We start from the raw sequence: 26769 nt of genomic DNA, 5'->3' as shown, positions 1-26769 counted from the left end.
TAAAAAAATGTGGTTATGTGGATATATATATATATATATATATATATATATATATATATACAGGGGATTGTGTTAAACAGAATATCATGCTCATAATCTTAAGAGGCATGAGAAAGAATGCTAAAATCAGATTATTCAATGCCCATTTTAGTTATTCAAGTAACATATCCCAATAAAGGAAAACCATATTTTAGGAGAGAAGTTAAGGCCTAGGATTTTGTAGAACTAGCTCTCCTGACAGTAAACTATGTGACTAATTAGAATACATTTTTTTTAAAATATATTTTTATTGATTTCAGAAAGGAAGTAAGAGGAAGGGAGTTAGAAACATCAATGATGAGAGAGAATCATTGATCGGCTGCCTCCTGCATGCCCCCTACTGGGGGTCGAGCCTGCAACCCGGGCATGTGTCCTTGACCAGAATTGAACCCAGTACTCTTTAGTCTATAGGCCAATGCTCTATCCACTGAGCCAAGCCAGCTAGGGCTAAATAGGATGCATTTAATCTTTCTGAGTTTGTTGTCCCATCTGCTAAGTAGCAACAATACTGGTCTACAGAATTCACCAGTTTATTTTAATAATTTAACAAACCTTCATACAACATTGTAAAGTTCTTCATACTCTAAAAAATCAAGGTGTTATAATGCTATCTATTCCTGTTGCTACTATTGTACATTTTAAAGAAATGTTGCTTTTAGTTTCTATTTCAACTTTCCTGTATTTAATCTAATCTTTTAAATCTTTTATTTAAGTATAATTGGTATATTAGTTTAAATATATTAGTTTTATTAGTTTCAGGTGTACAACATAGTGATTTGACATTTTTATACCTTACAATGTGATTGCCGCATTAATTCCAGTAGTTATTCATCACCTTGCAAACTTATACCCTTTACACGCCATTTTAATTTTTATTTCTCCTTTCTACACCTATGATATTTGTTCTCAAATACAGTCATGCCATTGTATTTGCTGAGAAATCAAAAGATTATTATGTAAAACATCTTTGGTAGATGAGTTTCAGGGCGTAACTGTTCCAATTGTCTATAAATCAAGATAATAAGGAAGCTTTCCTTGACAAATGAAAAAATACCCTAGCTTGGTAAACAGTCAATCATCATTGAAAAGGTCAATTTTTAATGAGGGTGGGACCCTGCATTGCATATGTGCACTATATATACACACGAGTGTATCAGGCAGATTCACTTTTCTCTGTCTCTCTCTCTGGACTTGCCTCCGAGCAGCATATCCCTCGCACCCTCATTCACCACCACGATGAAGACCATCACTGCTTTTGCCGTTCTTGCTCTAGCAGCCACTACATGGGCTGTCTCTCCACCTGGTGAGTTAAGAATCCTTTTAAATTTTTGTGCCTTTATGCTAACTGCAATATAGTCAGCCCTTAGTAATAGCAGAATGCTGGAGTTAAGAAAAAAATTTAGAAAGTATCTATTTGGATTGGTCTGACTAACAAAGTGGGAGAAGGGTCAGATTTTCAGGAAAAAGGAAGAGAGATGGAGAAGATTAAAAAGATTGTAGGCTCTTCACCCAGTTCCAGATCAGGATCCCTCAGGATTCTGACTTGCCCTTTCAGAAACCACTCATGAAATTTTGAGACCATAATCCAACCTTGCCCTGGGCATGCCCACAGGAACTCTTGAAGACCTGTGACAGCCCTTCCTCCAAAGACCAGAGATTTCCCCATGGTTTTTCCCCAGAGATTACATGCATCTCTGACTTTGGCCCTGGGCAAAGAAGTGGCCTCTCTTAGGTCTGGCCTGGGCAAAGGATGTTGGGAAATGGTGTCAGAGAAAGAAAGGAGCGTTTATCTGAGGTGTCCCTTGAGATAAACTTTAACCATGCAGGTACTCGGACATTTAAAGTAGTTGCCAGCAAAAAAGACTGCTTTGAGCTGGTAGGAGCTGGGCAGGCAATTTCATCTGACCTTATATTAGTATATTTATGACTGCAGGAGGAATTATGCCACACAAACAGTTACAGTTGCAATTCACACAGCAATTTATTCTCCTTTTATCATTGCAGTGGGCACAAAGCTTATCAGCACACAGCACACTGTTACTCACAAATTTCCTGGTGCCATGGGTGCAGGCTTAAAGGGAGCTCCCAAAGCGTGGCTTCCTCTTGCTGCAGCAGCAGTGGCGCCTTCTCTGGCTGGCTGGTCAGGTCAGGAAGGAAGTTTCAGTTTCAGGGCAGTGTTACCTTCAGAGATCCCTGCGCACAGCATGGATCCATCCGAGGCCCCATCGTTCCTCTGTCTTCTGGATGGAGCGAAGCGGTGGGGAAGGGGACTGCGCCCAAACTCAAGGCGCTCAGCGATGATAAACTTCCAGAGATCAGAGCCACCAGTGCAGCACAGGGATCAAAGCGATCAGTAACCACCAGGTGTCCAGCGATCAAGCCATGATCAACTTGAATGGTGTTTGCGGACCCTTTAAATAGCCTGCAGTACCCACAGCAGTCCAGAGGGGAAGGGGGATTCTGGTAAACAAAATGCGTAACACAACACGATCTCAAGTTTAACATTAGTTCCAATGGGCATATCAGTAGACAAACTTGTAAGCACTCTGGGGAGGGGGAGGAGTATCCGTCATCAGACATGGTTATCATGGCAAGTCACTCTAAGTCAGGAATTGAAGTTCAAATCCTTATCAATAGAATACACACCCTTCAGGGCAGTGGGGAATGTGTCCTTAATATAACACTTTAAGTTTCAGGAAAGTTAACTCAAACATTTTAAAACCTTTTAAACATTTTTTGGCATTTTTAAACATTTCTATATTTTACTACAACAAGTGGTTTTAGTTACTGTGAACAATGAATCCAGTTTTGCATTTCTAACCATGGAATTTGCTTTCTCCAATTCCTTCTCTCCGATTACATCTCCTTCCCCTCTCTTTTGGTGATCAAGCAATTGGGAAAGCGGTGAGTACAGCCTTCTCTGTGTGGTCTTTGTACAAACAAAATCAGAGCTAATGTGTAAGTGAGCTAGGGAGGTAGCTAAACTGGCTCACAGTAAACTAACATAATTCCTCGGGGGGTAATACTGTTCCTACTCTTCTCCTCCTGGTGGTGTTTCTTTCTTAAAAGGTTGCAAAAGGAGTCTCCTTGCAAAAGGGGAGTAACAGATAAAGTAAATTTCACTTTTGGGTAGCATTTTAAACTCTTTTGATTATTTTTCACATTAATTATTCCTTTGGACTTGCATTATAACCCTAAAAGGAGAGATGAATATTTCCTTCTTAAACAGCCAATTATTTGTGGGGGGGGTTTAGTCTTCTATGTTGCCCTGACTAGGGATTGAACCTGCAACCTTCTTATCAGGATGATGCTCTAATCAACTGAGCTACCTGGCCAGGGCTTAAACAGCCAATTCTATTTTACTTAAGGAATGTCCTAGGTCTGATCAGTTTTTGTAGTGCAGCACCTGGTCCAATAGAATATCTTCTGGATACTCTTTCCACTCTCTTCTTTCCATTTTGATATGAGAATGACTACAGAATTGAAGAAAGAGAACGTAGGACATTATTTTTCTTCCAATTACAGGTGGATTGCTCCAAATACCAGGGTAAAGGCACCAAGCTTGCATGCACAAGGGAATTTAAACCAATATGTGGCATAGATCAGAGAGTTTACAGCAATGAATGCATGTATTGTATGCTAAAACAGTAAGTATGGTATTCAATTTGGAGCTCTGCCCCTGCCCCTTTAAAGATCACAAAATCCACATTGGCCAAAATCTGCTTGGTTGTTAAACACAGGGTTTCACAAATCCTACCTTTTGTCCATTCTCTTTGGGCATTGCTTTGTTAAAATTAAAAAAAAAAAAAAAAAAAAAGCTCTATCTCTAAGGAACTCAGAAGATAGTTGTCTCTATGTAGGCTGTTAGCCATGGACACGATTACAAGGCTTTGATCTATCTTTCATACCCCAGAGGAAATTCATGTTACTTCTCATGGTTGCCTGGAAAAGTCTGGGGAAGAGAGTGAGAGTACAAATGGGTAGTGGGAACCAGTTGGAATCCCCACTGCCACAAGTTCAATATTAACTCCTCATTGGAAACAACCTCTCAGCTTCTAGGAGAATGGTTATTACCAGCCTTTCCAGCAATTTTAATTCACTATTTTATGATTAGTTGTTAAAATCATGGGCTTTGGAATCAGACATTTGGATTAGAAACCAAACTGCATTTAGTTGATCTGTAGCACGAGGTAAACACCCAATCCACTAAACACTTCAGTATTCTCTTCTGTAAGATATAAATTACAATAGTGTTTAGAATTTACTGTGATAAAAACATGTCAATCATTAGCTAAGCAGCAGACATGGAGTGAATACACATAGAAATGAGCTCTACTTTCTTCTCATGATTTTCTTCCTTATTTTCTCTCATTTTCTAGACCTTCTGAAATGTACAGTCAAGTGTAATAGCAATTGTTATTCAGGATATAATATTTAGGATATGCAAACTCATACACTACTAAAATAATAAGAGTTTAAAGACTAGGGAGATTTTATGGATTGTATTATCTCATATCTCATATCCTCTTTAAAGAAGTCAGGAATCTAACTCAGAAAGGAGAAATAACTGTAACAAAATTACCCACACTAGTGTCAGAAATGGATTTGAGCATTTTTTTTTAACTGCAAAAATGTTTTCACACTATACTATTCCTTTGATTTTTATATGAAAATTCATGGACTATTTTTTAATAGTCCTTTTAGAGCTGATCTTATTTTCTTATTTTTTTTGATGGATGTTTTATTACCCATCAAAGATATTAATGGTCAATATTAGTCAACTGGGGTAGAATATTAACCAGAACCCCTCATTCTCAGTCCTGGTCAGACAACACAGAATGACATATGACTGTATTTTATTCTGTGAATTATGAAATATCAAGTAACTGCTTTACCCATTAGATAAAATTTTCTCTTTCAGAGAAAAAGGACTTATACTCAGAAAACTTCATGATGGGAAATGTGTAAGTATATTCAGAAATTTTATTTATTCTTAATATAAAATGTTACACTAATTCCTCATTTTCATATGGGAAAAACTATTTTAAGATATGTCATTTAGAAATTATCTATACCATGTATGGTCATAGGTAAGACATTTGGCCAGCCTAAACAGATGACCGGAAGTATAGTTAATTTATTTACCCAGAGGAGGACTTCAGAAACTTTACTCATAGCCCTTAATTGGGGCAGGCTGGTATACATGTGCTTCTTTTCTTTTCTTTTTTATATATTTTTATTGATTTCAGAGAGGAAGGGAGAGGGAGAGAGAGATAAAAACATCAATGATGAGATTGAACCTGCAACCTGGGCATGTGTCCTGACTGGGAATCAAACTGTGACCTACAGGTTCATAAGTCAACACTCAACCACTGAGCCATGCTGGTTGGGCCAAATGTTTATTTTCTAGCACTGCAACTAATTAGCAGGTTAAGAAAAGGAGTTCAAGGGAATTAGGGACTCAAGATTATTCTCATAACAATAAAGAAAGTTATTTTGTAAAAGCACAAAAAATTCAAAAGAAATATAGAGGTAATTTAGGGCAAAGAGCTAGGTGAGTGGGATGTCAATAATGAGAATAAGATAGGAGAACTGTTAACATGTATAAAACAATTCAATTTAAGGAGGGGTACCTAACCCAATCCCATGGGTGGGAGAGAGAAATGACATCATGAAACTTATAACAGTTGGTGACCTGACTTGAAAGGAGGAACAGGAGCTGGGTTAATGGATAAAGTGGGTAAGATTGTGTAAGAGGAAAAACACCATAAGCAAAGTCACAGGGACTTTCAGGAGCAGGAGACACTCAGGGAATTCAGTCCTTAAATGGCCTAGCATAAGAGGCAGAGCAGATAAGAATGGAGAGATAAGCACAGGTCACAAGGGGACTCTGTTGATGGGAAAGTCAGTTAAGTATTTGAAGAACAAGATCTAATTTGGTTTTTAAAAAAATAAAATCAAATCACTCTGCATCAATGTAGAGGAGGATTGATATCCCCAATAAAGCATGGAGGCTGGGCAATACATTGGCAGATCATTGCAAATGTGTAGGCAGGACCTATTGAGGGCCGGATTAAAGTGAATGACAATCTGGTAAGGAGAGGACTAATTTGGAAATTAAGTACAAGATAGAATCCATAGGATGTATTTGTCACTCAAATGTAGAGGAGTGAGAGGGAAGCCTTAAATCTGAACGGAGCTATCCCTTCCTATGATGATCGTCCCACCAGTGTTAGGTCAAGTTATATAAACTTTGGAGAATGTTGTTTTGCATATGGAATTCTGAACTAAATAATCCTTCAAGGTCTTTCAAAAGTTTAATTTCTATGATTTAATTATCTGAAATTGTTCTTTCTTTTCTATTTATTTATTTATTTATTTATTTATTTATTTATTTATTTTTGGACATGGACAGATTGAATGCACCAATTACTCTGAGGCATGCACCATGGAATATATGCCTCACTGTGGATCTGATGGAGTAGTATATGCCAACAAATGTTTGTTTTGCAACGGTGTTGCGTAAGTGCTGAATTCAATATATTATTTTCAGAAATAGCCTTTCTCAGAGAGCCAGAAACCATCTCGGCTGCCGAATAAGCTGGATGCTGCTATGAAACATAAGAGGGAGATGGTTCACTGATAATCATGTTTTATAAAAAGAAGTAAGAAGAGGGAAAGAGAAAGAGGAAGAGAGAAAGAAAGTGGATAGTAGGAAGAAATGGAAGCTAGAAAATGAGAGACTTCTTACACTATTTTTAAATTACAGACAAAAGAAAAATTCATAGAATTTTTGGGGGCAGGGGGCTCTTGACACTGGTTTTTACTAGCACGTTGAATATTTTTTAGTTCACCCTGCTTAGGCTTAGTGGCTAATTGCTCATCTTTCATGCTGCGTACTCATTTGACTGGATTGATCTAAAAACATGAAACTTTTAATTTAATATTTCCAAAACCTTTCTTTTAAAAACTAGATTTTAAATTCTTTCTTTTGTAGGAAGAGCCGTGGTGCCCTTTATTTGACCAAGTATGGACCATGCGAGTCTCCCTGATGCTCAAGCTCACCAAGTTTCCTTTAGCAGATTCCACATAGAGAACCTTTTCCCTGGGATGCTGTGAGGGCAAATATATGGATTTAATTCTTCAATAAAAGAATCTCAGCAGAAAACTGTCTGGCTTGTCTCTGTGTATCTGATTCTTGTCTTAAGGAGAGTATTTGTGGTCATTTTCCTGAACTATAAATCACACGAAAATATTTCTTCTATTCCTACTGAAATTGGGAATGAGAGAGGGTATAGACATACTCGTGAGTGAAGAATATGCTCATGGCATCCCATTTTAAAACAACTCAGAATTTTTAAGTAAATGTGTCAAAGAGTGGATCTGACCATAGTCTTATATTATCTTTTGCTACACCAATGAAAAGTGGAAAATTCAGGTTTGGAGAAAGATAGAGTGAGAACGCACAATACTATAAACTAATCAGAACAGACTAGGAATAACATATATACTTTAGGCACCACCATTTAAAGGGAACTGAGTCACATATGGGCATCTGCAAAAGATCAAGAAAATGTCACCGTACATTTCTAAGTGAAAAAAGCAGAAAACAATATATACTGCAAAAATGTGATTGCATATGACAACAGGAACATATACATGTGCTCATGAGTGTGGGATTGCCTTCCCTATAGCAGCCTTTCCAACCCTAGAGAATTATGCATATAGGTTCCAGAGCTTGATCAAGGAACACATTGAACTGGAATGATATAATTCAATATATACTTAATAGTTATTTTTGGGTTTTAACATTTCACATCTTTTTTTTCATTTTTTTTTGTTATTTTCCTATTTTCTAATGTTAACATTTACTCCTTGATATAAGAACAATTGTTCTTTACAAAAAGGAATATGGAGGCAGAAAGTTTGGGTAACAGGAAGAAACTCAGGTATGATAACATCTCTTCCCTGTTGCACAACTGCAAAGACACTGGACTGATAGAGGAACAAAGGTGGCCTCACTGCCAACGGCATCCATCACCTCATCCTTCGCTGCAACCTCCTCTGTTCCTCAGTTGCTTCCACATTTTGCATTCTGGCTGAAGGTACTCATTAGCATTGTAGAACATGATATGCTCTTTCTACTGTGTTCTTTCCTACTGTTTCCTCATGCTGTTGCCTCTTCGGAATGTCTGCCAAAGGCTACTCTGCCTACCCCCCAAGTCTTCCAGACAGCTTCATGCTTTCTTCACCAATGCCCCCTGCTGAGGTTTGATATTGATGGATCTGAATGTTGGGCCTCCCAAGGTCTGCTCAGCCCAGCACACAATGCCTCAGTGCCTTCCTCCCACACAGCTACTCTATCCCCTCCTGAGGCCCTAACACGTGCTCCTTAAATGAGTTACCAGTCATAAAAGCTGGTCACATCTCCCTTCCTTTTCTCTTCTTTCTAAGGTGGGTCAACTGGGCCATATGCTGTAGGACAAGTGAGCATCTGGCATTGTGCATTCATACAGTTGGATCTTATACTATTTCTGCTCCGTTCCTGCAGGAATCCAGGGAAGGCCTGAGGAAGAGATGGGGGAGTACCTAAAAAGACATAGTGTCCCAGATTGTCTCAGGAACAGGCACCTCCAACCATTCTGGGCAGTGGAGTATTGAGGAGACCTTTCATGTCTCACCACAGCATAGCAGCAAAGACTTTATGTAAATTTTCCTATTGACATATGCTTCAGAGCAGAAAAAAAAGGCCTAAAGGACATAGGGAGGACCAGGCACTTTTGCAGGGTTAAAAAGATGGGGACAGTTCAATATGGTCCTTGATCAAGCTCTGGTACCTATATGCATCACCCTCTAGGGTTGGAAAGGCTGCTACAGGAAGGCAATCCCACTGGAGGATTTGCTCACTGATTTATCCTTTTCTGTGTCTGGATAAAAATAGCTTTGGGGCCCCCATGAGATGGCAGGTAATGGTTTTTATCCCTGTGGACTCTCTAAGAATGCTTCAAGATACTCTAGCATTCCCAGTCAGAAGATTTTTTGGCATAACCAAGGATGCCTGGAATATTAGTAATCTTTATCTTAATCCAGGTATAGTCTCTGCTTCATGAATAAGTACAGACATGCTTCCTCTGTTGAGAAGCTTTTGTCTAGAAGCCTCTAGTGGCCTCATCATTTTCTCTGTAGCTTCTTAAAAAAAACAAAAAATAATTGGATGCGTCTTGAGGTAAGAAGTTGACTTTTCAAGACACTTGAAAATACCTCCATACTAAAATAATACAATTATGTTCAAAGAGTTATTGCTGACTAACTTCTGTCTTCTGAGTAGTCACAGATCTATCACTGAGGTCTATACTTTTGTTTATGACTAGCCAAGGTTTAACTTTTCCTGAGCATTTGTTCTTGGGGAAGGGTGGAATTAGGCATTCAGGTGCCATATGCAGAATTTACAATGTGCAGACTAGAGATGGATATTCAATTCGAAGCTGGTATTCTAATTATTTCTACTTTGGTGATTGCAGTAGAGGACAATGTCCTGAGACATCTGAGAGCATCATTTTAAGAACACACCAGGAGGAAAAATGGCCAAATCTTTCCCAGTACTCTGCTCATTATTGTTCTTCATGCTGATCCATCAGGTGGTACCAGATGGTAAGTAATTTGGCTGGTTCTGGCAGGAATGTAAAGTGGATTTGTGGGCTCTAACATTCATTGTGATCTGAAATAGAATGCTTTGAAATTCTTATTTATTTATTTATTTATTTATTTATTTATGTCATTTTACTGTATTTGTATATCTGTATCTATATATAGAAAGAGAGACAATGGAGTGCGGTTCCCCTCCCCACCCCCTCACCCCAAAAAAAGGCTTTGGGCTAATGGGCAGGGGCCTTGGTTTTTCCACCTATTAATGCAGATTATGAGACCTAATTCATGGGGACCCAGGAGCTTGGGTAATTCAATGAGGTGACCTGTGAAAATGATTGGCAATATGCCTATGACCCAGCATATCTCAGAAATTCTGTACTATTGAAAATGCTTTAAAAAAAATGCTTTGCCATGTATCTGAGTGGGTCATTATTTTTCGGGTCCTTTTCTAGAGAAGAGTCATATAGAGAGTTATAAAGTCACTGAGTCGTAAGGACTGAAGAGCTTGATTTTTTACATTATCTGTCATGAATTCCTGAGCATTTCATAACAAGGGTCTTTCCCCTTTCTGTGAAATAAGGGGATTGGGCTTAAAGGCCTCTTTAAAATTCTAGCATTTCTTAATTTTTTTCATACATGGGCTGCCAGTTCTGAATCCACTCCTGTTCTTCAAACATAATTTGATATACTGGATTGGCAATGTTTATGAGAGTAGCAAGGCATCTACATAGTCTTCTACTGATTATCTATCAGGAGAAGAGGGGTTGTTCTGCATTTTGAGAAAAAATAAGTTAATACGTGGAAAAATAAAACAGTGCTTTAAATGATTGCAAGCTTCCTTTATAATAATTAAAAATTCTTTTATTCCAGATTAAGAATTCTTAATCAGCCAAAAGATTAAGCTATGATTTACCAGATATTAGATTTTGTAACTATTTTCAGTTATGTCTTGGTTTCAGTTGCTCGACAATGGTGGCCACCACATGGAGATTTCAAGGTAATGTTTCACTAGTCTTGCCAGGACTGAGGTTCTAATCAAGTTTTCTTTGGAATTGTGATTTTAGAGCCTTACTGCAGCAAGGTCATCTGTTGCATTCTTAGAAGACCAATCATGTGAATATGACAGGTACACTGCAGGTATAGGAGCCCAGAGTAGAGTGATTCAAACTGGGAACCAAGCTGAGATTTGGTCATATGTACCCCAGAGAACCTTCATGGTACCTGGGAAGTGTTTATGAGCACCCATGATTGCCAAGAGAAGGGTAGGGTCTTAAGCACCCTCGGACTTGGGCATAACACAGTTTTTGCTCTCAAGGAGCTCACAGTTTGGAGAGGGAATGCTCCCAAATGCTCTGAGACATGCAGAGAATGCCTATGCAAGTTGTGAATAGGGAACATCAAAGATGTGGACTGAGGAAAATGTGCAAGAATATGAGCAAAGCATCAAATTGTGTTTGCAACTTGGATAAGGAAAAATGAAGGGGATACCTTTTTCATTTAACCTACCCCTCTGAGGATTAAATATATTGTGAAGCCACTACAGGTTTGATAAATGATGGAAATGGGTGATGAGATATTACTTTTTTTAAATGTAGATTTGCATCATTGTAAATCCTTTACTTTAGGAGTTTTTGTTTCATTTGTAAGTTTTAAGTTGTACTTCTTTTAAAAAATCAGTTATGAGTTGACTGGTAAGAAAGGCCTTTTGAGGGGAGCTTGGCCTTCAAGGGACCTATAGTTCAGAGTGTAGAACCTGATAGAGGCTGTAGCTCCAGCAAAAGATTGCTGAGCCTGTCTAGGATTTATCTGATCTCAGAGTTCAGTCCTAGCGTTTTACTCTCCAGAGCTGCCTACAGGAGGAGTTCTCCCTTGCCCACCAACTTACTCATTCTTACTTATTTCTTTAAGGAATATTTACTTATCTTCCATGTTATGCCTTAGGATACAGTAGTGAGGAAAACAGACATATTCCCTTCTCTCATGAAGCTAACAAGTAGCCAGATAAAAAGGAAAGGGACAACTATTATTTGTAGTAAATTCCATACATAAAATAAGTAAGAGGGTATGATAGAGAATATCTATTAAGAGTAGAGATGCTGCTATAAACAATGTGACCCATATTGGCCTCTCTGGGGTGGGGACATCTCAAATGAGATCTAAAGGGTAAAAAGGAGCCACCTGGGTGGAGAGTGGTGAGGAAGACTTTTCCTGCTTGTACTGATTGAACACCTGGATGACTGGGTCATCTAGAGGGAAGGGTGTGCAGGGGATGCTACACTTACAGCAGTAGATGGGACCCTCCCCTGATGAACAACTCTCACTCAAAAGAAAAAGAAAAAGAAGTATTTATTGATAATGATACTAGCTATTCTTGATTTTTATTTGATTACTTTATATTTATTCTGATTAAACTATTTTATGTCTCAAATGCTTTATAACACACTGATTAGAGATTAAAAAGAAAGAATGAAGGGTTGGGATTGTATTTTGAAAAATATCTCTGAGACAGTAGGTTGTAACCTGAGTTCTAAAGGCAGAATGAGTTTAGGTTCAGGGAAACATATGTTTATTGGGGGTGGTCATGACAAACCAGAAGACCCTGAGATGGAGGGAACATGGAGCGGTGGGGGTGGGAGGCACTCAAAAGGCAAAGAGCCAGGTGGTGTAAAGGAAGGTGGGAAGAGTTGGGAGGGTCCAGATCACAGGGGGTCTTCTATCCCATACTAAGTAAAAAATTTTTAATGTGAAATGATGTGTAATGAAAGTTTTCTTAATTAGCAGAATAAAATTATTCAATTGATATTTAAATTATGGAAACTAGAGGACATGGGTAATAGAGAAAGTGGAAGGATTAGCTGAGTGACAGACACAGGAGGTAGGTGATGGAGGCCATGGTGGTGGTGTTGGATAGATAAGGAAAGAAGGAGGGAGAGTTTGTAAGCTCAAATATGATTTTTCTATCTCTAAATAATAAGCCAAAACTCTCTTCCACCTTGTATCAGAGGTATTTTATCTATTGTATGGCACTCTTAGAGCCCCTGAGACCACCATCCTCAAGCCATCACCCTAGAGTCACTGCTTCAAGATATCACTGACAGCAGCCTTACAAGTAGACATGGGTTCTAATCCCTGATGACATGTTCCTTCCCTTGTTTTCCATTTTCCCTACAAAACCAGGGAGTTATTCTAAATGATTCCACATTTCACAACTTTAAGATAGGCGTTGGCTTGGGGATTTTGAGAGTAGATAAAAAATGTGATAAATATTTTAAATCAAGGCATATGGATTTCAGCAAAGCATTTTTTTTCCAATTATGGGGATTCAGTTTTCATAGCTGAGTTGGCCTAAAAAAATCTCTAAGAATACTCCCAGATCTAATAGTCTTGGAATAAAGAAGACAGAGAGAAGCTGAATTTCCCAAATAAATTATATTTATTCATTCTTCCTTTTCCAACTCTAGCATAGCAGGCCTCTGTTCTCTATTGCTGTCAGGAGGTATCATACTGCTATCAGATAGGATATATGTAGGTTCTGGTTTCATTGTTTCATGGAGGCGAGAGCTGTGAGAGCTTTGGGGAGACTGGGACATGATCTTGACTATGTTTACATTTCCCTAATAAAGTCCAGAGGTGAGCTACCTGTCTATGAGTGTGATTCTAATTGTATCATTCTTTTCAATTCAATTGCAGGTGAAATGTCCATTTAAGAAAGTAGACTTGAGCTGGTTCAAAGGAACATTGAAACCCTGCCTTGGTATACATCATCCGATCTGTGGCACCAATTTGGTAACCTATGAAAACCCCTGCATCTTGTGTATTGAGAGCTTGTGAGTACTATTTGGGGGAAAGTGGGAGAACAATGAAAAAGCTTAGCCCACAGCAATTACTATCTACCTCTTCTACCAAATACCATCAGCCTCTATGCCAGGAATTTGTTCCAGTTTGCACAGATAATGATCAGTCCCCACTGAGAAGAGCTTGTGGTCATATAAAGTTCACTGGAGCACAAAGCAGACTCATGGTGCACAGTGGTGCTCCGCAGGTCCTTTCTTCTCTCTGAGCCTCCCATTCCCCTAAGCCAACTGATGGATTTTCACTTGAAGCTTCAAATACCTTCTAGAGTCCTGAAATTCTTTGATTTTAAGACAAATTGTGGTTTTGCCTAATGTCAGATATCTTCAACTTCTATGTCTGAATGTGTTTGAAACTCTGAGCTAGAATGAGGTGACAACAAAGCTTGGGTCCTTTAGCTAAGAGTGAGTGTTTAGTTTGTTGTGGCTTTTGTTCGTTTGTTTTGTTTTGGGTGTGTTGTGTGTTTTTGTTTGTTTGTTTTTTGTTTTTGGATTTCTGTGACATATATTTTCAGTTATTAGATGCAGAGGTCTCACAAAACCATGGCTTCAGGTTTGATCTCTGTAGAAGCTAGTACATTTCACAGAAAGAAAAATTATCCCTATGGCATCAGACTGGGGTCCTCTGCCCAACAATTACTTTGTAGTTTTGTGCATAGAGCAAGGACAGGAGTGTGTAAACCCCACATCGTCCCCACTATTAAGTAATTCAGCCAAAGTGTGAGAGTATTGACCGAGAAGATGAGGATTAACATGCAGGACTGATTCAATAACCCATTTTCAAAGAGACTGTTGCATAGGTCGTAGTATCATTAAGGACATTTTAGGATTGTAAAAGGATAACTGGGTAGGAAAGCAAATAACCTAGTTTTGTTTGTAGTCCATTCTCCCTTTTGCTCTGGTTCTAAGTTTTCTCAAATATAAAATAAGGGTGATAGATAAGATAATTTTAAAGTATATTTGTAGCTCTGACATTCTACTATTTAATGAAATATTTATTCTTACTCTTTCTTTAGGAAATCTTCTGGGCAAATTAGGTTTCTACGTGATGGAGCATGCTAGTTAAGCAGATTTGGATGTGAAGGAATATATCTTCTTTTTCTCCATCATGGCTGTCCTCCTCTTACAACTCACCTGTCCTTTTTTCCACCTTGCATATGTTCTTGGTGACAGAGGGCTGCCCCTATGGAGCTTGTATCAGATAGTTAAAGCTTCCTTCTTTAGTTCTCTTCCCTCCTTGCCTTCCACATTCTTCCTAATAAACGTTTCTGAAAGTATGATTTCACTTGGGTTTTTTTATATATGTGTCTCAAGTCTCAGAAGTAGACCAAATTAAACATTTGAGCCAAGGATCCAAGACAAACATTGGGATTACTCGGCTTTATAATACAGTGAGCAGTGGGGAAATCTATGTAAAGCAAGCATGTCAAACTCAGCATGGCTAACATGGGCCAAATAAACAAGGTTAGATTTTATGTGGGCCACAAAAAAAAACAAAAGCTTCAATTTTCATAGAAACGTAGCTTTATTTTGATAGAGACATGCTGAATACAAGGGCTGAAATAAATGAGTAATTGTTAACATAAAATAATAGAATATTTTAATAAAAATTAATATTTTTTCTTGAACATTAACTTATCAGACACTGAATAACTATGCAAATTAATAAGCCTAACACAAATAAATCTATTTTTATTGTTCCCTGAAAGCAAAATATTTCCTGTTGTGCACACCAAACAAGTCAGTCCAAGACTAATGACGTGGCAATCGGCTGCTAAAATAGTCACTGCTAGTATTAGTGGAGAGAAATGTTGCACCTGCGCATAAGGTGCGTAAGGGAAATGAATGCAGCATAATTATAGTAATCAGTCATTAGCGAACATAGTAGTTCATTATTAATAAATATGTATAACAGGATATTGTAAAAATTAAGTTACAAAATTTTTATTAAAATGTTTCTTACATACCATTATATTGGCTGGGTCACAAAAATATTTGTTGTGGGTCACATGCGGCCCATGGGTCGTGAGTTTGACATGCTTGATGTAAAGGTTCCAGATGTCTTCTGAGAAACATGACAGAAATGTCTTCTATATTCCTTTTGGCATTAAAAAAACAGCCCACAATTAATAGGAGGTATGGAGCACTATGTACTTTCTGGTCATACCTTTTGCCCACTTTCTGTAACTTTCTTATTAAACAACCTCACTTATAGACTCATCCTTGAGACAGAGCCATTTGCTCGTGTCTGGCTTAGATCAACAGAGCCCAACACTTTCACTGGCTTCATGTTGCTCCATAGAAAGAGGCCTGTAGATGGTAACCATGAATGTTCCATTGATCATTGGTCTTTTTCTTAAATTCTTTTGACAGATTTTAACCTCTGAAACATAGGGACATGTTCTTCTTTAGGTTATACATGTGCTCATGTATGAATTTTTCTGCTCTGGAAAGACGACTAATATATGCTAATACTAATATGCTCTCTTCCCTTCAGCAGCTTGCTCCCTGCTGGCTTGGGAAAGAGCTTCTTCTGCCTCTGAATATGCTATAAAACTATTGTCAGAATGTTTATATGTTCTGTCAGCTCTTTGACCTTTCCTAGCATGCTGATAACATGGTAGACACATGTTTCCAGGAAAAATTAAACAGTCACCTTTAATCTATCACCTTTAAATTTTAAAAGCAAACATCTCTGGGGAAAAGGGTGTCCTTGCTCTGAGTCCTGGGCCACGGAGGAATACCAACAACTCCAGGGGAGACTGTTGTCCAACATGATTGCTTGAACTTCCTGGTCACAAATCCTTTCTTCTGCAATAATTAATCTGTCATTAATGTCATTCAGTAGATTTTTTTCATTTCAAACATTTCAATATCATCTCTACAAGTTTGATTTATATCTTCCATACTTCTAACTTTTAAAAAAGATTATTATAATTGGAATATAGTTATAATAACTATTTTTACCTGCTAATTCTAATTATCTGTCAGTTTTGGGTTGGTTTGGGTTGTTTGATTTTCTTCTCATTATAGATTAATTATATCTCAGGGTACCAGAAAGTATGAATTTTATCTTGTTTGGTTCTGAATATTTTTATATTTCTAGAAATGAAATTCTTGAGTTTTGTTCTGAGACACAGCCAATTACATGGAAATGATCAAATTTTCTTTGCTATTGAGACATAGCAGCACAATTCACCATAGCTAAGATTTGGAAACAGCCTAAGTGCTCATCAGTAGATGAGTGGATTAAAAACCTGTGGTACTTCTACACAATGGAATACTATGCTGTGGTAAAAAAAAGGAGTTCTTACCATTTGCAACAGCATGGATGGAACTGGAGAGCATTATGCTAAGTGAAATAAGCCAGTCAGAGAAAGATAAATATCACATTATCTTACTCATTTATGGAATATAATGAATAACATAAACTGATGAACAAAAACAGATCCAGAGACAGAGAAACATGGATCAGACAATCAAACCTCAGAGGGAAGGTAGGGTTGGGTGGGGGTAATGGGAAGAAATCAACCAAAGGACTTATATGTATGCATATAAGCCTAACCAATGGACACAGACAACAGGGGGGTAAGGGCATGAGTGGGGGGATGGAGGGTAATGGGGGAATAAGGACATATATGTAACACCTTAATCAATAAAGAAATTTAAAAAAAAAGAGTTGTTAGGTCAGCCCTGGCTGGTGTACTCAGTGGTTAGAGCTTTGGCCCACACACAAAGGAGTCCTGGGTTCAATTCCTGATCAAGGGCATCTATATGGGTTTCAGTTTCTATTCTGGCCCAGCTGGGGTGCTTGTGGGAGACAACCAGTCAATGTCTTTCTCACATCTATGTCTCTTACTCTCTCTCTTTCCCTCCCTCCCTTCCTTCCCTGCTTCCACTCTAAAAGTCAATGGAAAACATAAATGTCCTCAGGTGAGGATTAACAATAACAAAAGAAGAGATGTTAAGTCAGACCAGTGAATTAGCATTCACTAAGTGGGCTAATTATTCCTCACTACTGAGGCAACACCCTTTGAGTACCTTACTCAGTTCTCTCCGGTGCTGCTTCCTTGGCTTCCGGTAATTTCCTCATGTACAAGCATGAATCAGTAAATTGCTGAGCTCTCTGTCCAGCTCTCCAGGGCTGTGGTCCTGCAAATTATAGCCACTTTGATTTCTCTCCTCTCAGCTCTGTGTCTGCATTTGATTTCTCTCCTCTCAGCTCTGTGTCTGCAATTCAGGGAATCCACTTGCTCCATCTGAGTGCCCTTTCCTATTTCTAAAATCTCTTACAATGCAGAAACCAAGGGCAATCATAGATCTCACCACATTATTTCCCATCTCTCAGGAATCCCTGTCTTTTATTGTCTGATATCTAGATCATGCTTTCATATATTTTTATCTGATTTTTTGTTGTCTTTTCCAGTTTGAGGTATATCTGGTTTTTCATACTCCACATTATTTGAAAGTAAAAGTCAGCTTTATTCTTATCACATCATTGTACAGGTTGGCCTTCTGTATCCCCAGGTATTCCCAGTAGTGGTTGAAACACTACTCATGATTCCACTAACCACGGATCAAAAATATTTGAGAAGATGCTACATTGTTGCTGATGTGTATAATATGTAGTTAGGCCTATGATGGTTGCATCTGTACTGAACAAGTACAGTCTTTTTTTTTCTTACGATTTCCTAAACAATACAGTATAACAGCTATTTACATAGCATTTACATTGTGTTCGGTGTTATAAGTAATCTAGATATGATTTAAAATACAGAGGTTGATATTAGTAGATTCTATGCAAATACTGCCATTTCTTATAAGGGACTTGAGTATCTGTGGATTTTGGTGTCAGCAGGGGGTCCTGGAGCCAATAGCCTGCTGAAACCAAGGGACAATGGTAGTCCTGTCTTCCTCTAATACCTTCTAAAGTCTAGGCTAAATTACAAGGCCAATCTTCTCATTTTCTGTGCATTCCAGACGATAAGACTTGTGCTCTGTTATAATACAAATTTTTCACATGAATAATTCAAGTATTTACTTAAATTTGCTATACACAACAGTAAAAAGGACTTCCATACTGATATTTTTTCTGTCATTTGATACTATATACTTCCTAAGAAAGAAAGGCGGTCAGAATATTTACCTAAATGCAGGACTTCCATCTTTCAGTGCAGCCCCTAAAAGCTGATCATTTCTACCCATATCCTGCCATAGCCAACATAAAGGAGCTTCCCTCTCAGTGTCCCTTGCTCTGACAGCCACTGACTGTTCTCTCTCTCTTTCCCATTCTCTTTCCTGCTCCTCCTCCCTCTCTGGCAACTGTTTTGAATTTTGAAATTCTTTTGTCTAGTTCCCTTTATTTTTTATTCTCTAACGTAAGTCCTATATTTTCATCCTAAATGTGTTCCTCCATATTTTGATTTAATGAAAGTCAATGACACTATTTTCTCTGAGTCCTGTCTCACTCAAAATAAATTTCAATAATTCCCCCCTCTCTCATTTTATCTTAAATATAAATAAACCCATAAACATGTATTTAGTCTAAATCTTCACCATGTTTTAACAGGTTATTTTTATATTCTTTTTAACTGTTGCCTCAGCCTATAATTTATCCTTCCAATCATTATCCTGTTTCCATTATAGTATCATTAAAATATGAACTGTTTAAAAGATCACTATCCTTTATGAGTTGTAACAGAAACATCTTAGTATGACTTTGTAAGACACTTTCTTTCAGCTGCTGCAGGCACTTCGGAAAGCCCAACTGCAGCCACAGTGAATCTTATAGGACATGTAACAAACCCTATTTGCCCACAAGATGGCAGTAAAGCACAGTTGTTTAAACCAATAAATTTGACCAGACCTAGGGCCTATTCCTCATATATCAACAATGTAATTTTGAGCAAGTTGCTAATGTTCTATGAGCTGTGGATTTCTCATCACTTAAAATGGCAATGATATTTTACATGATTTTGAGGAGAAGTCAAGCTCCAAAAAAGTTTAAATAAGGAAATCCAGATGAGTAACTGGACAAATGGGGCAAAATCTTGAGTAAAAGCAAGAGGGCCCTTCTTCATTGTCTACTTATGAATCCCCATTTCTGAAACCAAAAAGGGAAAGATTTTGAGAGAAAAAGAGATTTTAGCACTTTCTGATGTTATATTTTTTCTTCTCAGGAAGGTGGAATCTCCTAATATACCCTATGTTGAGCTCTTATTCAGGTCTCACATTAGATGAGAAAGTTGGGAAATGTTTCCCTCTAACTAATGGGCTAAACATTACTGGTATAATTCTATGGAGCTCTTTTCTTTCTTTCTTTATATGCTTTTTACCTAAGGAAAGTTAATCAATTCAGAGAGATAGCCTGAGTAAACTGTTTATCATATATTTTCCAAACAAAAATTCTGTGTACACAGCCAAAGAGGTTCATTGAAATAGCATGCAAACAATCAGATAAACCTAGAGCTTGGTTGTTTTAAGTTTAATTTGCATTTTAATATTATTTTGCCTTGAAAAAGTAATATATACTTTAAAAAATATATTTTATTGATTTTTTTACAGAGAGGAAGGGAGAGGGATAAAGAGTTAGAAACATCGATGAGAGAGAAACATCCATCAGCTGCCTCCTGCACACCCTCTACTGGGGATGTGCCCACAACCAAGGTACATGCCCTTGACTGGAATCGAACCTGGGATCCTTCAATCTGCAGGCCGACGCTCTATCCACTGAGGCAAACTGGTTAAGGCAGTAATATATACTTTTTAAGAAGAATTAAAGCTTACGGAAAAATAAAATTAAGCAAAACATTACAACCAAATTTATTGTCATTAAATTTAGGTGAAAATCTTTCCAGATTAAGAATGTAATAGAAATGATATCATAAAAACAGGATCATGCCATAGATGCTACTTTTGAAATGAGAGCTAACAGAATATGCAAATTAAGAAGAAATTATATTCTGAATGTGTGCAACAAATAAATTGAAATTAAACTTATTTAAAAGATTGTATTACCAAGAATATCAAAACTAGCAAATGTATAAAGAAAAACAACTCTAACTAAAGGCATGTATAATCTCTGAATGTTACAAAATATTAATTAAGGTTTTTAAAAATCCTAAAACATAGAAATATGTACCTATGCATTATTTTTAAAATTTGATATTATAGTTACAATCAATCTAAATTGTTTTATAGATTCAATGTAATCTTTTTAAAAAAATTAATAAATCTTTATTGTTCAGATTATTACAATTGTTCCTCTTTTTTTCACCCATAGCTCCCCTCCACCCGGTTCCCACCCCACCCTCTGCCCTTACCTCCCCACCACTGTCCTCATCCATAGGTGTATGCTTTTTGTCCAGTCTCTTCCCACACTCCCACACCCCTTTCCCCCCAAGAATTGTCAGTCCACTCCCTTTCTATGCAGTTTATTCTGTTCATCAGATTTTTTATTCACTTGATTTTTAGATTCACTTGTTGATAGACATGTATTTGTTGTTCATAATTTTTATCTTTACCTTTTTATTCTTCTTCCTCTTCTTAAAGAATACCTTTCAGCATTTCATATACTACTGGTTTGGCAGTGATGAACTCCTTTAGCTTTTTCTTATCTGTGAAGCTCTTTATCTGCCCTTCAATTCTGAATGATAGCTTTGCTGGGTAGAGTAATCTTGGTTGTAGGTTCTTGCTATTCATCACTTTGAATATTTCTTGCCACTCCCGTCTGGCCTGCATAGTTTCTGTTGAGAAATCAGCTGACAATCATATGGGTGCTCCCTTGTAGGTAACTAACTGTTTTTCTCTTGCTGCTTTTAATATTCTCTCTTTGTCTTTTGCTCTTGGCATTTTAATTATGATGTGTCTTGGTGTGGTCCTCTTTGGATTCCTTTTGTTTGGGGTTCTGTGCGCTTCCTGGACTTGTAAGTCTATTTCTTTCACCAGGTAGGGGAAGTTTTCGATCATTATTTCTTCAAATAGGTTTTCAGTATCTTGCTCTCTCTCTTCTTCTGGCACCCCCATAATTCAGATGTTGGTACACTTGAGGTTGTCCCAGAGGCTCCTTACACTATCTTCAAATTTTTGGATTCTTTTTTCTTCTTGCTTTTCTGGCTGAGTGTTTTTTGCTTCTCTGTATTTCAACTCTTTGACTTGATTCTTGCGGTCCTCTAGTCTGTTTTTGGGTCTCTGTATAATATTTTTTATTTCAGTCAGTGTATGTTTAATTTCTAGTTGGTCCTTTTTCATATCCTCGAGGGTCTTGCTAAATTTATCAGCCTTTTCTAGGAAATTCTTGAAAAACCTTATAACCGTGGTTTTGAACTCTAAATGCAGTCATTTGCTTTCCTCCATTTCTTTCATTTGTGATCTGTTTCTTTGTCCCCGCATTTTGGCTGTTTCTCTGAGTTGGTAGAGTAGCTTTGTGTGGTAGGTGTCCTCTAGGGCACAGTGGCTCAGCCTCCCCTGTTACCTGAGGTGGACACTCTTGGTGCACCCCTTTGTGGACTGTGTGCTCAGCCTTGTTGTAGTTAAGTCTTGATTGTTGTTGGTATCACTGGGAGGAATTGACCTCCAGGCCAATTGACTGTGAGGATCAGCTGTATCTACACTGGGAAAACTTCTGTGCTGGAGACACCCTTATGAGACAAGACTTGCAAAATTGCAAAAGCCTCTGTGCTCAGCTTGGATGGGATGGAGTTTCAGGGTGGAGCAGACAGCCTTGGTTTCCCGTCAGCCCTGCTCTATGAGGCCCCTGGGTCTCAGTGTCCCTCGGTAATCATTGCAAGCACCTCTGAGAGAAACCTGCCCTCAAGTTTCGCCCGCTACCAGACAGTCCAGTTTCTCCCCGAATGAGTCGGTTTTCCCAGAAATTTGCCCGGAACTGGAGTTCAGCGCAGTTGGGAGCTTCTGTCTCCCTCCTGCTTTAGAAAGCCAGCTGCGCACTCAGCCTCCCGTGCACTCAGCAGTCAGTCCTCTCTGCGCACATGCGCCTCCAGACCTCTGTCTTCTGCAGCTCCCGAGTCTCAGTGTGCTTTCTCTTTTCCTGACAGTCCAGATTCCCCCTGAATGAGTCTGGTTTCCCAGCGTCAAGCCTGGGACTGAAGTTCAGTGCAGTTGGGAGCTTACTTCTCCCTCCCACTTTAGAAAGCCATCCACACACTCAGCCGCCCGTGCACACAGCCGCCTGTCCTCTCCATGTGCGAGTCTCCATACCTCAGCCTTTTGCAGCTCCTCTGAGTCTCAATGTGCTTTCCTCTTTTCTTCTAGTTGTAGAAATTCCACTCAGCCAGCTTTCCTGTGGTTCTGGATGGTGTCTGTTTTGTCTTTTAGTTGTAGTTTTGATATTGTTGTGCAAGGCAGCAGTTTAGATGTTTACCTATGCCACCATTTGGTTTCTCCCCAATTCGGTGTAATCTTATTTAAATAAGTAATAGGTGTTTTTTTTAGAAAATAGCAATATGATTTCCAAATTCGTATGAACTTCTAATGGGAATAAAGAACAGATAAGATAACCTTGAGAAATAACAAAGCTGAAGGACTTACACTACCAAGTAACAAGACTTAGACTCAAACAATAATAACAAAGAAAACATATTGTTGCAAAGATAGGCAAATAGACCAGTGAAATGGAATTTACAGTCCAGAAACAGACCCACACCATATGGTTATTTGATTTATAACAAAAGGCACTGTAAAGATATTATGAAAGGATGTTCTCTCTATTAAATTTTGCTGAGTCTATTACATATACACACAGTAAATTAATCTTAATTTCAATTTGAATTTATATTCAAAAAGTCAATTCGAAGATATTTTGGAAGGAAATATATCGTCATCAACTTAAGAGTATGCAAATATTGCTTAAAATGGCAAAAAAAAAGCACTAACTATAAAAATATGGTAAACTGTGCAATATAAAAATTAAAAACTTCAGCTCATCAAAATACATCATTAGTAGAGTAAAAGGTAAGCCACCAACTAGGATAAAGTATTTCCAATACATATATCCAACAAGTGGCTCATATGAGAAATATATAAAGAACTCCTACAGACAAATAAGAAAAACACAAACAGTGCGATAAAATGCTGTGTAAAATGTAGAATAAGGGTATCAAAATAGCTACTAAATATATCCATTATCTTCATTTTCCTTTGAATTTCAGTTGTTTTGAAATCACCTGGTTTTTAAATCCTGTGTTATAATTAACCTGTTTTTATACTAGGGTGAAGTACTGAAGACATATAATTTGGTTCCTTGAATTATATTCACTTTCGGACAGTGTTTGTCATGTTTCTTTTGTATGACATATTGTTCTCTAATAACCACGCATAAGTCGCCAGTTCTTTGGTAAAGGCCCTGAACTGCTACCTGGGAGTAATTCTCTGTTGTTTTGGGGTATGTCCTCTGGTCTCTTGGTTATTCCCAATGAGTCACCTCCCTTCATCTCCACCATAAAATATGGCCTGTGTTCACAGCTGAGTAGTCTTCCTTCACATGGATGTTTTCTATCAAATTGCACAAAACACAGCCTCTTCATTTTTTACCATCTGTCCTCTGCAGTGTAGGCTTGGTTAATTTGTTCAAAAATGTTTTGGGCTCTTTATGCATCATTTTGCATTATACTTTACTAGAGGCCTGGTGCATGAAATTCATGCAAGGGGGGGTGTCCCTCAGCCCAGCCTGCACCCTCTCCATTCTGGGACCCCTCTCACAATCCAGGACTGCTGGCTCCCAGCCGCTTGCCTGCCTGCCTGCCTGATTGCCCCTAACCATTCCCCTGCCAGCCTGATCAATGCCTAACTGCTCCCCTGCCAGCCCGATTGCCCCTAACTGCCCTCCCTTGCAGGCCTGGTCACCCCTAACTGTTCTCCACTGCAGGCCTGGTCCCCCTAACTGCCCTCCCTTGCAGGCCTGAGCACCCCCAACTGCCCTCCCTTGCAGGCCTGGTCTCTCTCAACTTCCCTCCCCTGCTGGCCTGATCGCCCACAACTGTGCTCCCCTGCCAGCCATCTTGTGGAGGCCATGTTGTGTCCACATGGGGGCGGCCATCTTGTGTGTTGGAGTGATGGTCAATTTGCATATTACCTCTTTATTATATAGGATTAGACAAAAGGCACACTTTGAATCTTTTCAAGAGAAGCCCTGCTAAACCTTCAGTTCCTATATGATTAGTGCCATTTAGAGGCTCCATTGTTTCACAGAGAGTTTATGAGATACGTCTGTAGGATCCTTGGAAGGTCATTGATTACTGCAAAAGGCCTATGGGGGACCATCTGAAAACAATCTGAGGTTTAAAAGGGTTTGATAGTTCCATACTTGGATATATCTTGACCTTGAAATAGTTCACTGGCAGCAACCAGGCTTTTATTTTTGTCTCAAGTTTCTTTTCTGGGAGAGACTAGGGATGAGAAATAATTATGGTTTCAAATCCAGGAAGTCCTAGGTCCTTTTCTCCCCTCTAAATTCTGCTTGAGAACTGACTAATTACTTCTTTAGTTCAGCTCTGTTTTTCCATGTCATATGATGAAGTCAGTTGATATGTTCAACATTTAACCTGGAAGTCTCCTTAGTAAAAGCTATCAGGTCATTAGATCACTTTTTTTTTTCTCAATATTTTATGTTAGTCCAGACCTCAGTTTTGCTTGACTTTTCATCATGAAGTAAGATATGTCTCCCTTTTGCCAGCTTCCCGTAACATTTTTCTCATTTTTATTTAAGCCCTCTCCAACAGCCTCCCTGGGGCTCATCAGGCTTCTGCTAATCATTTCCTTAAGGTGCTTCTAGCTTCTGCCAACCACCTAGTCCCAAAGTCAATGCCACATGTTTAGATTTTTGTTATTGCCAAACATAACTTCCAGACATCAAATCTGGCTCCACTTATTAATGCTGCATTATAAATCAACTTTAAATTAGTGCTATAAAATAACAACCAACATAGTTATTTATCTTCTACTTTATTTTTTTCTAGTGGTTATGAAGGATATTGGCCTGTGTCAAAAAAATCTCTACCCTCAAAGATGATATTGTATTTTAAGTAATAATTAAAAACTTCTATACCGTAGATGTACATTCATAATATACCACATTTACCAACATATGCCATGAATGGTAAAATGTTGTTTTATTATAAGTCAAAAGTGAGAGAAAAATTAATGATTCCTTCTTTGTCAAAGATGGAAAACATTATAGAATAGGCTTTATTTCGCTTGGCCAGGAAATGAGTCAGATTCTGATGGGCAGAGGTAGCAACAACAGGTTTGAGACACAGAAAATATTAATGGGCAAAGGTGCACAAAGAGAAAAATGCAGATTGCTCAGGATTCTAGTGGTTTGAATCTCCGATGTTGGGAAAGGAAACAGGGAGATGAAATTGAGACAGAAGATATGCCTGATCACACAAGAGCCTTGAATCCCAAGCTAAAGCTCTTTCATTTCATTGGATAAGCTTTGTTAGGCAATGGAGAGGCACTCCCAATTATTTTCTCCCTGGGGAAGCTTGTCCAGACCAGAGTGGAGAGACTTGGGCGAGATTTGTATAGCTGAAATAATGGTGTTGTATGTAGAAATAAAAATTCTTGCAGAGGCTTTCCCCAGAGTCTAGGGCAAATGTAATAATGACTTGTTGGGACTACTAGTAAATCACCTGACCTGGGCAATACTGCTTCCTTGTGATTTTAAAATACTTTGGCCAACTTTCCCCTCATATTGTAGAGTATGTTAGCAAGCATTTAAGAGGCTTCCGTTGATGGTTATAATTAAACTTCAAAGGGAATAGGCAACGCCAGACATTTAGTTGGACTGAAACTATTTCCTTCTTACCAAAGTACACTTCACCCTAGTTTCTTTCCCATCCCATTTGGAGGGTGTGAATATATGTTTCAATTTAGGATGGCAGCGAAAGTCAGTGTGCCAGCAAGAATTTTTATTGCTGTCTGATTCACTTCACCTTGGGCCACTGTACACTCTGTGAACAGCATGATGTTTCAGGACCTATTTGGTCCTGGCCTGTTTTTGGTCGCCTTTTAAGCCATCCTTACCCGATATCCTATGCTCCAGCCCACTGAGCCATTTGATGTCCATCTAATCAACATTTTTCACACATTAATGTCTATTCTCATGGCTTTTAGCTTGCTTTTATCTCTACCTGTGTGGCCTCCTGCTCCTCTTCAACATCCTTCCTCCCCTTTCAACCAGTTTTGCCACAGAACTTTAATTTATCATTCAAAA

General features: G+C 38.4%; 1 protein-coding gene across 1 annotated transcript; it reads left to right on the top strand.

The window, feature by feature from the left end:
* Positions 1 to 1275: 1275 nt before the first annotated feature.
* On the top strand, positions 1276 to 9601 carry LOC308250665 (ovoinhibitor-like; the record flags this gene model as incomplete). Its single annotated transcript, XM_080673343.1, has 6 exons — positions 1276 to 1342; positions 2930 to 2943; positions 3565 to 3686; positions 4961 to 5003; positions 6455 to 6561; positions 9451 to 9601. 6 exons carry the CDS (start codon positions 1276 to 1278, stop codon positions 9599 to 9601), a joined length of 504 nt encoding a protein of 167 aa, XP_080529469.1.
* Positions 9602 to 26769: the final 17168 nt, after the last annotated feature.

Source organism: Plecotus auritus (genome assembly GCF_963455305.1).
Source record: "Plecotus auritus genome assembly, chromosome: 6".
NCBI classification, from domain to species: domain Eukaryota; kingdom Metazoa; phylum Chordata; class Mammalia; order Chiroptera; family Vespertilionidae; genus Plecotus; species Plecotus auritus.
Note: the sequence above shows the minus strand (reverse complement) of the source record. Positions and strands in the feature narration are given on the sequence as shown.